The sequence below is a fragment of the Pelodiscus sinensis genome, unplaced genomic scaffold, assembly GCF_049634645.1.
Source record: "Pelodiscus sinensis isolate JC-2024 unplaced genomic scaffold, ASM4963464v1 ctg156, whole genome shotgun sequence".
NCBI lineage: Eukaryota > Metazoa > Chordata > Testudines > Trionychidae > Pelodiscus > Pelodiscus sinensis.
In genome coordinates, this window is record NW_027466003.1 from 1,455 (window position 1) to 16,814 (window position 15,360).

Consider the following 15,360-nt stretch of genomic DNA (forward strand, 5'->3'; position numbering starts at 1 on the left):
GGAATCCCCCGCCACAGGGCAGCAGCACAGTCCCCCTACGTCACAGCTGCCCGCCTGTCACCCCAAGTGCCATGGCCCCGCCCGCCCACGGTCCGACACCCCAGGGCCAGGTGTGGCGGCTCGGCGGGTCCCCCGATCTGCAGCAAGAAGAGAGTCCGCCAGCTCTCTCTCCTCCCGGACACAGCCCGGCACAGACGGGAGGTTACAGGACTCAGGGCCCGGATGCCCCAGACCCCCGGGTTAGGGGCCCATCACCCCCGCCCCTCAGCTTCCTCCATGTTTCCCCCCAGCAGCTCCCCTGCCCGCCCTCAGCCTGGCGCTTTGCCTGCCTGACTCATGGCAGCCGCCCTGCTGGCAGGGCTACAGCTACCGGCCAGTAGGGGTCAGTGGTGGCCCAGAGGGGGTGGCCGCCCCACGGCATTGCACCTGGGACCTGTTGGGCTTTGTCGCCCCCTGGCTCTGCCCTCAGGCCCTGCAGCCAGTCGATCTGCGGGGGGCCGGGCCCCAGCTGCCAACGGCCCAGGCCCCTGGCCAGGTGCAGGGGAGGATGCTGCAGGGCTCGGCTCTGCGGGGGGGTACCAGCCCCCCAGGCTCAGGAAGGGGGCAGGACGCCCCCCAGGCTGGGAGCTCTGAGCCTCGCCTCTCCCCACAGGGACTTTGCCTACGTGGCCCGGGACCCGCTGACGCAGAAGCTGAAATGCCACGTCTTCCGTTGCGAGACACCGGCCACGGGCATCGCCACCTGCCTGCAGGCCCTGTGCGCCCAGGTGAGACCCCCGACCCGCCCCAGGCCCCGTGCGCCCGGGTGAGACCCCCGACCCGCCCCAGGCCCCGTGCCCCCAGGTGAGACCCCCGCCCCGCCCCAGGCCCCGTGCGCCCAGGTGAGACCCCCGCCCCGCCCCAGGCCCCGTGCGCCCAGGTGAGACCCCCGACCCGCCCCAGGCCCCGTGCGCCCAGGTGAGACCCCCGACCCGCCCCAGGCCCTGTGCCCCCAGGTGAGACCCCCGCCCCGCCCCAGGCCCCGTGCGCCCAGGTGAGACCCCCGACCCGCCCCAGGCCCCGTGCGCCCAGGTGAGACCCCCACCCCGCCCCAGGCCCCGTGCGCCCAGGTGAGACCCCCGACCCGCCCCAGGCCCCGTGCGCCCAGGTGAGACCCCCACCCCGCCCCAGGCCCCGTGCGCCCAGGGTGAGACCCCACCCCAGGCCCCGTGCGCCCGGGTGAGACCCCACGCCCCGCCCCAGGCCCCGTGCGCCCAGGTGAGACCCCCACCCCGCCCCAGGCCCCGTGCGCCCAGGTGAGACCCCCGACCCGCCCCAGGCCCCGTGCGCCCAGGTGAGACCCCCACCCTGCCCCAGGCCCCGTGCGCCCAGGTGAGACCCCCGACCCGCCCCAGGCCCCGTGCGCCCAGGTGAGACCCCCGACCCGCCCGCAGGCCCCGTGCGCCCAGGTGAGACCCCCGACCCGCCCCAGGCCCCGTGCGCCCAGGTGAGACCCCCGACCCGCCCCAGGCCCTGTGCGCCCAGGTGAGACCCCCACCCTGCCCCAGGCCCCGTGCGCCCAGGTGAGACCCCCGACCCGCCCGCAGGCCCCGTGCACCCGGGTGAGACCCCCGACCCGCCCCAGGCCCCGTGCGCCCAGGTGAGACCCCCGCCCCGCCCCAGGCCCCGTGCGCCCAGGTGAGACCCCCGCCCCGCCCCAGGCCCTGTGCGCCCAGGTGAGACCCCCGCCCCGCCCCAGGCCCTGTGCGCCCAGGTGAGACCCCCCACCCCGCCCCAGGCCCCGTGCGCCCAGGTGAGACCCCCGACCCGCCCCAGGCCCCGTGCGCCCGGGTGAGACCCCCGACCCGCCCGCGCGGCCCCGTGCCCCCGGCCCGGGTGAGACCCCCGCCCCGCCCCAGGCCCCGTGCGCCCGGGTGAGACCCCCGACCCGCCCCAGGCCCCGTGCGCCCGGGTGAGACCCCCGACCCGCCCCAGGCCCCGTGCGCCCGGGTGAGACCCCCGACCCGCCCCAGGCCCCGTGCGCCCGGGTGAGACCCCCGACCCGCCCCAGGCCCCGTGCGCCCGGGTGAGACCCCCGACCCGCCCCAGGCCCCGTGCGCCCGGGTGAGACCCCCCGCCCCGCCCAGGCCCCGTGCGCCCGGGTGAGACCCCCGACCCGCCCCAGACCCCGTGCGCCCGGGTGAGACCCCCGACCCGCCCCAGACCCCGTGCGCCCGGGTGAGACCCCCGCCCCGCCCCAGGCCCCGTGCGCCCGGGTGAGACCCCCGACCCGCCCCAGGCCCCGTGCGCCCGGGTGAGACCCCCGACCCGCCCCAGGCCCCGTGCGCCCAGGTGAGACCCCCGACCCGCCCGCAGGCCCCGAGCGCCCGGTGAGACCCCCGACCCGCCCGCAGGCCCCGTGCGCCCGGGTGAGACCCCCGACCCGCCCCAGGCCCCGTGCTCCCAGGTGAGACCCCCGACCCGCCCGCAGGCCCCGTGCGCCCGGGTGAGACCCCCGACCCGCCCCAGGCCCCGTGCGCCCAGGTGAGACCCCCACCCCAGGCCCCGTGCACCCGGGTGAGACCCCCGACCCGCCCCAGGCCCCGAGCGCCCGGGTGAGACCCCCGACCCGCCCCAGGCCCCGTGCGCCCCGGAGAGACCCCCGACCCGCCCCGGGCCCTGTGCGCCCAGGTGAGACCCCCGACCCGCCCCAGGCCCCGTGCGCCCAGGTGAGACCCCCGACCCCTCCTGCAGGCCCAGTGCCCCCGGTGAAACCCCCCAACCCGACCCACCCCCCTGCCCGCAGGCCCTGTGCCCCCCGGTGAAATCTCCCAACCCCGCCCTCCAGGCCTTGTGTCCCCCGGAGAGACCCCCGACCCGACCCTCCCCCCCTGCCCTGCAGGCCCTGTACCCCCCGGAGAGACCCCCCAACCTGACCCACCCCCCTGCCCGCAGGCCTTGTGCCCCCCGGAGAGACCCCCAACCCGACCCACCCTCCCGCCCTGCAGGCCCTGTGCCCCCCGGTGAAACCCCCCCAACCCAACCCAGCCCCCTGCCCGCAGGCCCTGTGCCCCCCGGTGAAACCCCCCCAACCCAACCCAGCCCACCCCCGTGCCCGCAGGCCCTGTGCCCCCCGGTGAGACCCTCGACCCAGACCCACCCCCCCGCCCTGCAGGCCCTGTGCCCCCCGGTGAGACCCCCGACCCAGACCCACCCCCCCGCCCTGCAGGCCCTGTGCCCCCCGGTGAGACCCCCGACCCAGACCCACCCCCCCGCCCTGCAGGCCCCGTGCGCCCAGGTGAGACCCCCGACCCAGACCCGCATGCAGGCCCAGTGACCCACGGAGAGACCCCCCCAACCCGACCCAGCACCACTCTCTGCCGACCCCAGTCCCTGGCACCCCCACACGTGGTCTGTCCCCACCCCTGGCCGCCCTGCGCAACCGAGCCCCCCACGGTGGCCAGTGCAGGCTGAACTGGAGTCTTTTGAGGACAGATCCCAGCGCCCGCCAGCCTCGGGGGGCCCTGCCCGGCCGGGTGGGGGGCAGCGCCTGGGGAGGGGCCATAGGGGCTCACCCCACGGTGTGCGGCCGGGGGTCCCTAGGTTCTGGCGCAGCGACGGAGCACCCGGGCCCTGGCCAGCAGCCCAGCGACGGAGCACGGCAAGATGGTGGAGATCCCCTTCCAAGGTAGGGCCGGGGGGCGAGGCAGCGGTGGGCGGGGCGGCCGGGGGGGTCATGGGTGGTGAGGGGTGGGGGTTTGGGGCAGCGGAGGGGGGTGAGGCCGGGGGGGGTCGCAGGGCAGTGAGGGGTGGGGCTTTGGGGCAGCGGCGGGGGGTGAGGCCGGGGGGGGGGGTCGCGGGGCAGTGAGGGGTGGGGGTTTGAGGCAGCGAGGGGTGGGGCTTTGGGGCAGCGGAGGGGGGTGAGGGCGGGGGGGGTCGCGGGGTAGTGAGGGGTGGGGCTTTGGGGCAGCGGAGGGGGGTGAGGCCGGGGGGGGTCGCAGGGCAGTGAGGGGGTGGGGCTTTGGGGCAGCGGCGGGGGATGAGGCCGGGGGGGGGGTTGCGGGCAGTGAGGGGTGGGGGTTTGAGGCAGCAAGGGGTGGGGCTTTGGGGCAGCGGAGGGGGGTGAGGGCAGGGGGGTCGCGGGGTAGTGAGGGGTGGGGCTTTGGGGCAGCGAGGGGTGGGGGTTTGGGGCAGCGGAGGGGGGTGAGGCCGGGGGGGGTCACGGGGCAGTGAGGGGTGGGGCCTTGGGGCAGCAGAGGGGGGTGAGGCCGGGGGGGTCGCGGAGTAGTGAGGGGTGGGGCTTTGGGGCAGCAGAGGGGGGTGAGGCCAGGGGGGGTTGCGGGGCAGTGAGGGGTGGGGTTTTGGGGCAGTGAGGGGTGGGGCTTTGAGGCAGCGAGGGGTGGGGGTTTGGGGCAGCAGAGGGGGGTGAGGCCGGGAGAGCCACGGGACAGTGAGGGGTGGGGCTTTGGGGCAGCGGAGGGGGGTGAGGGCGGGGTGGGTCGCGGGGCAGTGAGGGGTGGGGCTTTGGGGAACGAGGGGTGGGGGTTTGGGGCAGCAGAGGAGGGTGAGGCCAGGGGGGGTTGCGGGGCAGTGAGGGGTGGGGTTTTGGGCCAGTGAGGGGTGGGGCTTTGAGGCAGCTAGGGGTGGGGGTTTGGGGCAGCAGAGGGGGGTGAGGCCGGGGGAGCCACGGGACAGTGAGGGGTGGGGCTTTGGGGCAGCGGAGGGGGGGTGAGGGCGGGGTGGGTCGCGGGGCAGTGAGGGGTGGGGCTTTGGGGAACGAGGGGTGGGGGTTTGGGGCAGCAGAGGAGGGTGAGGCCAGGGGGGGTTGCGGGGCAGTGAGGGGTGGGGCTTTCGGGCAGTGAGGGGTGGGGATTTGGGGCAGCGGAGGAGGGTGAGGCCGGGGGGGGTCACGGGGCAGTGAGAGGTGGGGCTTTGGGGCAGTGAGGGGTGGGGGTTTGGGGCAGCAGAGGGGGGGTGAGGTCAGGGGGGCTTGCGGGGCAGTGAGGAGTGGGGGTTTGGGGGCAGCGGAGGGGGGTGAGGCCGGGGGAGCCGCGGGACAGTGAGGGGTGGGGCTTTGGGGCAGCGGAGGGGGGGTGAGGGCGGGGGGGGGGTCGCGGGGCAGTGAGGGGTGGGGCTTTGGGGCAGCGAGGGGTGGGGGTTTGGGGCAGCAGAGGGGGGTGAGGCCAGGGGGGGTTGCGGGGCAGTGAGGGGTGGGGTTTTGGGGCAGTGAGGGGTGGGGACTTGGGGCAGCAAAGGGGGGTGAGGCCGGGGGAGCCGCGGGACAGTGAGGGGTGGGGCTTTGGGGCAGCGGAGGGGGGTGAGGCCCGGGGGGGGTCGCGGGGCAGTGAGGGGTGGGGCTTTGGAGCAGCGAGGGGTGGGGGTTTGGGGCAGCAGAGGGGGGTGAGGTCAGGGGGGGGTTGCGGGGCAGTGAGGGGTGGGGGTTTGGGGCAGCGGAGGGGGGTGAGGCCGGGAGGGTGGGGCTTTGGGGCAGCGAGGGGTGGGGGTTTGGGGCAGCAGAGGGGGGGTGAGGCCGGGGGGGCCGCGGGGCAGTGAGGGGTGGGGGTTTGGAGCAGCGGAGGAGGGTGAAGCCGGGGGGGGCTGCGGGGCAGTGAGGGGTGGGGCTTTGGGGCAGCGGAGGGGGATGAGGCATGGGGGGGTCGCGGGGCAGTGAGGGGTGGGAGTTTGGGGCAGCAGTGGGGGGGTGAGGCCGGGGGGGTCATGGGGCAGTGAGGGGTGGGGCTTTGGGGCAGCAGAGGGGGGTGAGGCCGGGGGGGGGTCGCGGGGCAGTGAGGGGTGGGGCTTTGGGGCAGCGGAGGGGGATGAGGCATGGGGGGGGGTCGCGGGGCAGTGAGGGGTGGGAGTTTGGGGCAGCAGTGGGGGGTGAGGCCGGGGGGGTCATGGGGCAGTGAGGGGTGGGGCTTTGGGGCAGCAGAGGGGGGTGACGCCGGGGGTGGTCGCGGGGCAGTGAGGGGTGGGGGCAGCGGCGGGGGTGAGGCCGGGGGGGTCGCGGGGCAGTGAGGGGTGGGGGCAGCGGAGGGGGGTGAGGCCGGGGGGGTCGCGGGGGCAGTGAGGGGTGGGGGCAGCGGAGGGGGGTGAGGCCGGGGGGGTCGCGGGGCAGTGAGGGGTGGGGGCAGCGGAGGGGGTGAGGCCGGGGGGGTCGCGGGGCAGTGATGGGTGGGGGCAGCGGCGGGGGTGAGGCCGGGGGGGTCGCGGGGCAGTGAGGGGTGGGGGCAGCGGCGGGGGGTGAGGCCGGGGGGGGGGGTCGCGGGGCAGTGAGGGGTGGGGGCAGCGGCGGGGGTGAGGCCGGGGGGGTCGCGGGGCAGTGAGGGGTGGGGGCAGCGGCGGGGGTGAGGCCGGGGGGGTCGCGGGGCAGTGAGGGGTGGGGGCAGTGGCGGGGGGTGAGGCCGGGGGGGGGGTCGCGGGGCAGTGAGGGGTGGGGGCAGCGGCGGGGGTGAGGCCGGGGGGGTCGCGGGGCAGTGAGGGGTGGGGGCAGTGGCGGGGGGTGAGGCCGGGGGGGTCGCGGGGCAGTGAGGGGTGGGGGCAGCGGCGGGGGTGAGGCCGGGGGGGGGTCGCGGGGCAGTGAGGGGTGGGGCTTTGGGGCAGCAGAGGGGGGTGACGCCGGGGGTGGTCGCGGGGCAGTGAGGGGTGGGGGCAGCGGCGGGGGTGAGGCCGGGGGGGTCGCGGGGCAGTGAGGGGTGGGGGCAGCGGAGGGGGGTGAGGCCGGGGGGGGTCGCGGGGCAGTGAGGGGTGGGGGGCAGCGGCGGGGGTGAGGCCGGGGGGGTCGCGGGGCAGTGAGGGGTGGGGGCAGCGGCGGGGGGTGAGGCCGGGGGGGTCGCGGGGCAGTGAGGGGTGGGGGCAGCGGCGGGGGTGAGGCCGGGGGGGTCGCGGGGCAGTGAGGGGTGGGGGCAGCGGCGGGGGTGAGGCCGGGGGGGTCGCGGGGCAGTGAGGGGGTGGGGGCAGCGGCGGGGGTGAGGCCGGGGGGGTCGCGGGGCAGTGAGGGGTGGGGGCAGCGGCGGGGGTGAGGCCGGGGGGGGTCGCGGGGCAGTGAGGGGTGGGGGCAGCGGCGGGGGTGAGGCCGGGGGGGTCGCGGGGCAGTGAGGGGTGGGGGCAGCGGCGGGGGTGAGGCCGGGGGGGTCGCGGGGCAGTGAGGGGTGGGGGCAGCGGCGGGGGGTAAGGCCGGGGGGGTCGCGGGGCAGTGAGGGGTGGGGGCAGCGGCGGGGGGTAAGGCCGGGGGGGTCGCGGGGCAGTGAGGGGTGGGGGCAGCGGCGGGGGGTAAGGCCGGGGGGGGTCGCGGGGCAGTGAGGGGTGGGGGCAGTGGCGGGGGGTGAGGCCGGGGGGGGGGGTCGCGGGGGCAGTGAGGGGGTGGGGGCAGCGGCGGGGGTGAGGCCGGGGGGGGTCGCGGGGCAGTGAGGGGTGGGAGGCAGCGGCGGGGGGGTAAGGCCGGGGGGGTCGCGGGGCAGTGAGGGGTGGGGGGCAGCGGCGGGGGGTGAGGCCGGGGGGGTCGCGGGGCAGTGAGGGGTGGGGGCAGCGGCGGGGGGTAAGGCCGGGGGGGTCGCGGGGCAGTGAGGGGTGGGGGGCAGCGGCGGGGGGTGAGGCCGGGGGGGGTCGCGGGGCAGTGAGGGGTGGGGGCAGCGGCGGGGGTGAGGCCGGGGGGGTCGCGGGGCAGTGAGGGGTGGGGGCAGCGGCGGGGGTGAGGCCGGGGGGGGTCGCGGGGCAGTGAGGGGTGGGGGCAGCGGCGGGGGTGAGGCCGGGGGGGGTCGCGGGGCAGTGAGGGGTGGGGGCAGCGGCGGGGGGTGAGGCCGGGGGGGTCGCGGGGCAGTGAGGGGTGGGGGCAGTGGCGGGGGGTGAGGCCGGGGGGTGTTTGGCTTTACCAGCCTGGACTCCAGGTGCCCCCGTCTAACCCCCCCCCGCAGTCGAGTTTCCAGCCCCCAAGACTGAGCTGGTGCAGAAGTTTGAGGTGTCCTACCTTGGCAGCGCGCCCGTCGCCCGGCCTGTGGGTACGGCCCCCCGCCCCCCCGCCCCCTGGGGCTCTGCCCACCTGCCTGGTCCATGGGTATGGCCCCACCACAATTTCTGGCCCCCCCCGCGCCCCTGCTCAGCCCCCCGCGGGTACAGCCCCACGGCCCCCCCGCGCCTTCTGCCCCCTTGGATTCCACCCACTCCTGCCGACACGGGGTAGTCCTTGGGCTCCAGCGCCGGAGAGCCCGGCCCAGGGGAGGGGCCCCGGCCCAGGGAGGGGGCCCCGGCCCAGGGAGGGGGCCCCGGCCCAGGGAGTGGGGGCCCGGCCCAGGGAGGGGGGGGCCTGGCCCAGGGAGGGGGGGCCCGGCCCAGGGAGGGGGCCCCGGCCCAGGGAGTGGGGGCCCGGCCCAGGGAGGGGGGGCCCGGCCCAGGGAGGGGGGGGCCCGGCCCAGGGAGGGGGCCCCGGCCCAGGGAGGGGGGGGCCCGGCCCAGGGAGGGGGCCCCGGCCCAGGGAGTGGGGGCCCGGCCCAGGGAGGGGGGGGCCCGGCCCAGGGAGGGGCGCCTGGCCCAGGGAGGGGGGCCCGGCCCAGGGAGGGGCGCCCGGCCCAGGGAGGGGGGGGCCCGGCCCAGGAGGGGGGCCCGGCCCAGGGAGAGGCGCCCGGCCCAGGGAGGGGGGCCCGGCCCAGGGAGGGGGCTCGTGGGCTGGTCCCCACGTGGCTCTGCCTGATGCCCTCTGTGCTCGCTCACTCCCCAGGCGTCGACGTGATCCACGCAGCCCTGGACTCGGTGCTGGCGCCCACCAGCCGGGACCACTGGACCCCCAGCCACGTCCACGTGGCACCTGCCACGCTCAGCATCACCCACGCTCAGGTGAGAGCCGCCGTGGCAGGATCCTGGCTGAAGAACCCCTGGGTCAGGCTGTGGGGCCACGCAGCCCCACCTGCGCCTGCTGTCACCTCGTCCCCCTGCCCGAAGGGGGGCGCCGCCACCCACCACGTGCCTGAGGCTCTTCCTGCGCCACGCGTGGCCCCCCCGGCTCCGCCTGGCCCCCGCGCCCGGGGCTGTACGCAGGGCTAACCGCCATGTGCCCCCCCGCGGCCTGCCTGGCTCCCGACTGCCCCCCCGGGGTACCCGCCGGTTACCTGGGCAACCGCACTCCACGACACCTGCCCCCCCCCCGGGGTACCCGCCGGTTACCTGGGCAACCGCACTCCACGACACCCGCCCCCCCGGGATACCCGCCGGTTACCTGGGCAACTGCACTCCACGACACACACCCCCCCCGGGTACCCGCAGGTTACCTGGGCAACCGCACTCCACAACACCCCGCCCCCCCGGGATACCCGCCGGTTACCTGGGCAACCGCACTCCACGACACCTGCCCCCCCCCCCGGGGTACCCGCAGGTTACCTGGGCAACCGCACTCCACGACACCTGCCCCCCCCCGGGTACCCGCAGGTTACCTGGGCAACCGCACTCCACGACACCCGCCCCCCCGGGGTACCCGCCGGTTACCTGGGCAACCGCACTCCACGACACCCGCCCCCCCCCGGGATACCCGCCGGTTACCTGGGCAACCGCACTCCACAACACCCGCCCCCCCCGGGTACCCGCAGGTTACCTGGGCAACCGCACTCCACGACACCCGCCCCCCCGCCGGGATACCCGCAGGTTACCTGGGCAACCGCACTCCACGACACCCGCCCCCCCCGGGGTACCCGCCGGTTACCTGGGCAACCGCACTCCACGACACCCGCCCCCCCCGGGGTACCCGCCGGTTACCTGGGCAACCGCACTCCACGACACCCGCCCCCCCGGGGTACCCGCCGGTTACCTGGGCAACCGCACTCCACGACACCCGCCCCCCCGGGGTACCCGCCGGTTACCTGGGCAACCGCACTCCACGACACCCGCCCCCCCGGGGTACCCGCAGGTTACCTGGGCAACCGCACTCCACGACACCCGCCCCCCCGGGGTACCCGCAGGTTACCTGGGCAACCGCACTCCACGACACCCGCCCCCCCCCGGGATACCCGCAGGTTACCTGGGCAACCGCACTCCACAACACCCGCCCCCCCCCCCGGGATACCCACAGGTTACCTGGACAACCGCACTCCACAACACCCGCCCCCCGGGATACCCGCCGGTTACCTGGGCAACCGCACTCCACGACACCTGCCCCCCCCGGGGTACCCACAGGTTACCTGGACAACCGCACTCCACAACACCCGCCCCCCCGGGATACCCACAGGTTACCTGGGCAACCGCACTCCACGACACCCGCCCCCCCGGGGTACCCGCCGGTTACCTGGGCAACCGCACTCCACGACACCCGCCCCCACGGGATACCCGCAGGTTACCTGGGCAACCGCACTCCACAACACCCGCCCCCCCCCGGGGTACCCGCAGGTTACCTGGGCAACCGCACTCCACAACACCTGCCCCCCCCGGGGTACCCGCAGGTTACCTGGGCAACCGCACTCCACAACGCCCAGCCTGACTCCCCCGCCCCATCTGAGGCCACCTCTGCCAGGGCCCTGCCGGCTGCCCAGATGCCGTTCCCGCCCCCCAGCCGTGGGCCCCCCGCTCGCCCTGGGGCTGCTCTGCTCCCCTGCCCTGCCCAAGGGGCGCCGCCGCTGACCCCCCACCGGAGCCATTCCCCAAACTCAGCCGGGCCGGCTCCTCGTACAGCACGTCTGGGCCCCTGCGCCGGCACCAACCTGCATCCCGCCCCCCCCAGCGTCCCAACAACCCCCCCCAACCCCCGCCAGGCCCCATCCCCCCACCAGTGTCCCAACCCCCCCCCGCCAGGCCCCATCCCCCCACCAGTGTCCCAACCCCCCCCCCGCCAGGCCCCATCCCCCCACCAGTGTCCCAACCCCCCACCGCCAGGCCCCATCCCCCCACCAGTGTCCCAACAACCCCCCAACCCCCACCAGGCCCCATCCCCCCCCAGCGTCCCAACAACCCCCCCAACCCCCGCCAGGCCCCATCCCCCCACCAGTGTCCCAACCCCCCCCGCCAGGCCCCATCCCCCCACCAGTGTCCCAACAACCCCCCAGCCCCCGCCAGGCCCCATCCCCCCCCCAGCGTCCCAACAACCCCCCCAACCTCTGCCAGGCCCCATCCCCCCACCAGTGTCCCAACCCCCCACCAGTGTCCCAACCCCCCCGGCATCCCAACCACCCCCCGCCAGGCCCCATCCCCCCACCAGCATCCCAACCCCCCCCCCCGGCATCCAACCACCCCCCGCCAGGCCCCATCCCCCCACCAGCATCCCAACCCCCCCGGCATCCCAACCACCCCCTGCCAGGCCCCATCCCCCCACCAGTGTTCCAACCCCCCCGGCATCCCAACCCCCCCCCCCGCCAGGCCCCATCCCCCCACCAGCATCCCAACCCCCCCCCGGCATCCAACCACCCCCCGCCAGGCCCCATCCCCCCGCCAACATCCCAACCCCCGCTGCCAAGCCCCATCCCCCCACCAGTGTCCAACCCCCCCCCCCCCGCCAGGCCCCATCCCCCCCCAGCATCCCAACAAACGCAACCTCCCACCTGGTCCTAGCCCTCCCCTCCCCCCCCCGCCAGGGCCAGGAGCCTGCTCAGCTTTGGCACCTCCTGGCTGTGACCTGGGGGCCACCCGCAGTCGGTCCCCCTGGATGGGGCCGTGGGGGAGCCACACGCCCCCAAAGGCCTGCGGAGCCGCGCGGCCAGTCGCCAGGAACCCGGCGCAGAGCAGAGGCCGCTAGCGCCACGAGCAGGGTCCCCCGGGGGTCTGGGCCCGGCTCTGCTCCCCAGACGGAGGCCGTGCCGTGTGTGTGTGTGGGGGGGGGTTCCTTGTGTGACTCTGCTCGCCAGACGGAGGCCGTGTGTGTGTGGGGGGGGGTTTCCTCGTGTGACTCTGCTCCCCAGACGGAGGCCGTGCCGTGTGTGTGGGGGGTGGGGTTCCTCGTGTGACTCTGCTCCCCAGACGGAGGCCGTGCCGTGTGTGTGTGTGTGGGGGGGGGTTCCTCGTGTGACTCTGCTCCCCAGACGGAGGCCGTGCCGTGTGTGTGTGTGGGGGGGGGGGTTCCTCGTGTGACTCTGCTCCCCAGACGGAGGCCGTGCCGTGTGTGTGTGTGTGGGGGGGTTCCTTGTGTGACTCTGCTCGCCAGACGGAGGCCGTGTGTGTGTGTGGGGGGTGGGGTTCCTCGTCTGACTCTGCTCCCCAGACGGAGGCCGTGCTGTGCGAGTGTGGGGTGGGGTTCCTCGTCTGACTCTGCTCCCCAGACGGAGGCCGTGCTGTGCGAGTGTGGGGTGGGGTTCCTCGTCTGACTCTGCTCCCCAGACGGAGGCCGTGCCGTGTGTGTGTGCGGGGGGGGTTCCTCGTGTGACTCTGCTCCCCAGACGGAGGTCGTGTGTGTGTGGGGGGGGTTCCTCGTCTGACTCTGCTCCCCAGACGGAGGCCGTGCTGTGCGAGTGTGGGGTGGGGTTCCTCGTCTGACTCTGCTCCCCAGACGGAGGCCGTGCCGTGTGTGTGTGCGGGGGGGGTTCCTCGTGTGACTCTGCTCCCCAGACGGAGGTCGTGTGTGTGTGTGGGGGGGGTTCCTCGTGTGACTCTGCTCCCCAGACGGAGGCCGTGTGTGTGGGGGGGGGGGTTCCTCGTGTGACTCTGCTCCCCAGACGGAGGCCGTGTGTGTGTGTGTGGGGGGGTTCCTCGTGTGACTCTGCTCCCCAGACGGAGGCCGTGCCGTGTGTGTGGGGGGGGGGGTTCCTCGTCTGACTCTGCTCCCCAGACGGAGGCCGTGCCGTGTGTGTGTGGGGGGGGTTTCCTCGTCCTGACTCTGCTCCCCAGACGGAGGCCGTGCCGTGTGTGCGAGTGTGTGGGGGGGTTCCTCGTGTGACTCTGCTCCCCAGACGGAGGCCGTGTGTGTGTGGGGGGGGGGTTCCTCGTGTGACTCTGCTCCCCAGACGGAGGCCGTGCCGTGTGTGTGTGGGGGGGGGGTTCCTCGTGTGACTCTGCTCCCCAGACGGAGGCCGTGCTGTGCGAGTGTGTGTGTGTGGGGGGGTTCCTCGTGTGACTCTGCTCCCCAGACGGAGGCTGTGTGTGTGTGTGGGGGGGGGGTTCCTCGTGTGACTCTGCTCCCCAGACGGAGGGCCGTGCCGTGTGTGTGTGGGGGGGGTTCCTCGTGTGACTCTGCTCCCCAGACGGAGGCCGTGTGTGTGTGTGGGGGGGGGTTCCTCGTGTGACTCTGCTCCCCAGACGGAGGCCGTGCCGTGTGTGTGTGGGGGGGGTTCCTCGTGTGACTCTGCTCCCCAGACGGAGGCCGTGCTGTGCGAGTGTGTGTGTGTGGGGGGGTTCCTCGTGTGACTCTGCTCCCCAGACGGAGGCTGTGTGTGTGTGTGGGGGGGGGTTCCTCGTGTGACTCTGCTCCCCAGACGGAGGCCGTGTGTGTGTGTGGGGGGGGGTTCCTCGTGTGACTCTGCTCCCCAGACGGAGGCCGTGCCGTGTGTGTGTGGGGGGGGTTCCTCGTGTGACTCTGCTCCCCAGACGGAGGCCGTGCTGTGCGAGTGTGTGTGTGTGGGGGGGTTCCTCGTGTGACTCTGCTCCCCAGACGGAGGCTGTGTGTGTGTGTGGGGGGGGGTTCCTCGTGTGACTCTGCTCCCCAGACGGAGGCCGTGCCGTGTGTGTGTGGGGGGGGTTCCTCGTGTGACTCTGCTCCCCAGACGGAGGCCGTGCTGTGCGAGTGTGTGTGTGGGGGGGTTCCTCGTCTGACTCTGCTCCCCAGACGGAGGCCGTGCTGTGCGAGTGTGTGTGTGGGGGGGGGGGTTCCTCGTGTGACTCTGCTCCCCAGACGGAGGCCGTGCTGTGCGAGTGTGTGTGGGGGGGGGGGGGGTTCCTCGTCTGACTCTGCTCCCCAGACGGAGGCCGTGCTGTGCGAGTGTGTGTGTGGGGGGGTTCCTCGTCTGACTCTGCTCCCCAGACGGAGGCCGTGCTGGTGCGAGTGTGGTGTGTGTGGGGGGGGTTCCTCGTGTGACTCTGCTCCCCAGACGGAGGCCGTGCTGTGCGAGTGTGTGTGTGGGGGGGGGTTCCTCGTGTGACTCTGCTCCCCAGACGGAGGCCGTGCCGTGTGTGTGTGGGGGGGGGTTCCTCGTGTGACTCTGCTCCCCAGACGGAGGCTGTGTGTGTGTGTGGGGGGGGGTTCCTCGTGTGGACTCTGCTCCCCAGACGGAGGCCGTGCCGTGTGTGTGTGGGGGGGGTTCCTCGTGTGACTCTGCTCCCCAGACGGAGGCCGTGCTGTGCGAGTGTGTGTGTGGGGGGGGTTTCCTCGTGTGACTCTGCTCCCCAGACGGAGGCCGTGCTGTGCGAGTGTGTGTGTGGGGGGGGTTCCTCGTCTGACTCTGCTCCCCAGACGGAGGCCGTGCCGTGTGTGTGTGGGGGGGGTTCCTCGTGTGACTCTGCTCCCCAGACGGAGGCCGTGCCGTGTGTGTGTGGGGGGGGTTCCTCGTGTGACTCTGCTCCCCAGACGGAGGCCGTGCTGTGCGAGTGTGTGTGTGTGGGGGGGGTTCCTCGTCTGACTCTGCTCCCCAGACGGAGGCCGTGCTGTGCGAGTGTGTGTGTGGGGGGGTTCCTCGTGTGACTCTGCTCCCCAGACGGAGGCCGTGCTGTGCGAGTGTGTGTGTGGGGGGGGGGTTCCTCGTCTGACTCTGCTCCCCAGACGGAGGCCGTGCTGTGCGAGTGTGTGTGTGTGGGGGGGGGTTCCTCGTCTGACTCTGCTCCCCAGACGGAGGCCGTGCTGTGCGAGTGCCGGGTGCGGTTCCTCTCCTTCATGGGCGTGGGCCGGGACGTTCGCTCCTTCGCCTTCATCGTGGCCAGTGCCCCGGGGACCTTCCGCTGCCACATGCTCTGGTGCGAGCCCAACGCCGCGGGGCTGAGCGAGGCCGTTCAGGCTGCCTGCATGGTGAGCCCCCCCCGCCCCCTTCCCAGGCCTCCCCCAGGCCCTGCCCTGTGCGCTCCCCGGCCTGCAGGGGCCTTGCCCCCACCTCCGGGGGTGTTCCTCGCTCTGCCCGGCTGCTAACCCCCCTCTCTCCCCAGCTGCGCTATCAGAAGTGCCTGGACGCCCGGCCCCCAGGCCCCCAGCTCCTGCCTGCCGGCGCCGCCCGACTCCGTGGCCCGGCGCGTGGGCTGCACCGTCCGCAAGGGCGTCCAGAGCCTGCTGGGCAGCCTGAAAGCCAAGCGCCTGGGGGCACAGACGCCGTGAGCCGCCCCCGGGGCGAGGGGCCCGGCCCCACAGGGAGCACCGGGCTGGGCTGTCTGCCGGCCGTGGGTAGTTGTACTAGCTCGTTAATAAACCGTCCTGCACCACCCTGGAGAGGGGCCGCGCCAGCCCACCCGCGCCGGGGCAAAGGGCAAGGACCCCCCGAGCAGCTCCCTCCCCCCCCA

The 15,360-nt window shown here is 75.3% G+C and overlaps 1 protein-coding gene across 1 annotated transcript; it reads left to right on the forward strand.

Annotated features, from left to right (window-relative positions):
* Positions 1–398: 398 nt before the first annotated feature.
* LOC142825867 (amyloid beta precursor protein binding family B member 1-like) lies at positions 399–15,289 on the forward strand (the record flags this gene model as incomplete). The annotated part of the gene is given in 7 exon segments (XM_075918011.1): positions 399–767; positions 3,583–3,667; positions 7,893–7,976; positions 8,693–8,808; positions 14,702–14,878; positions 15,013–15,042; positions 15,044–15,289. Coding segments are annotated over 7 exon segments (996 nt in total), but the record flags the coding sequence as incomplete, so codon positions are not given.
* Between the last annotated feature and the right edge of the window lie 71 nt (positions 15,290–15,360).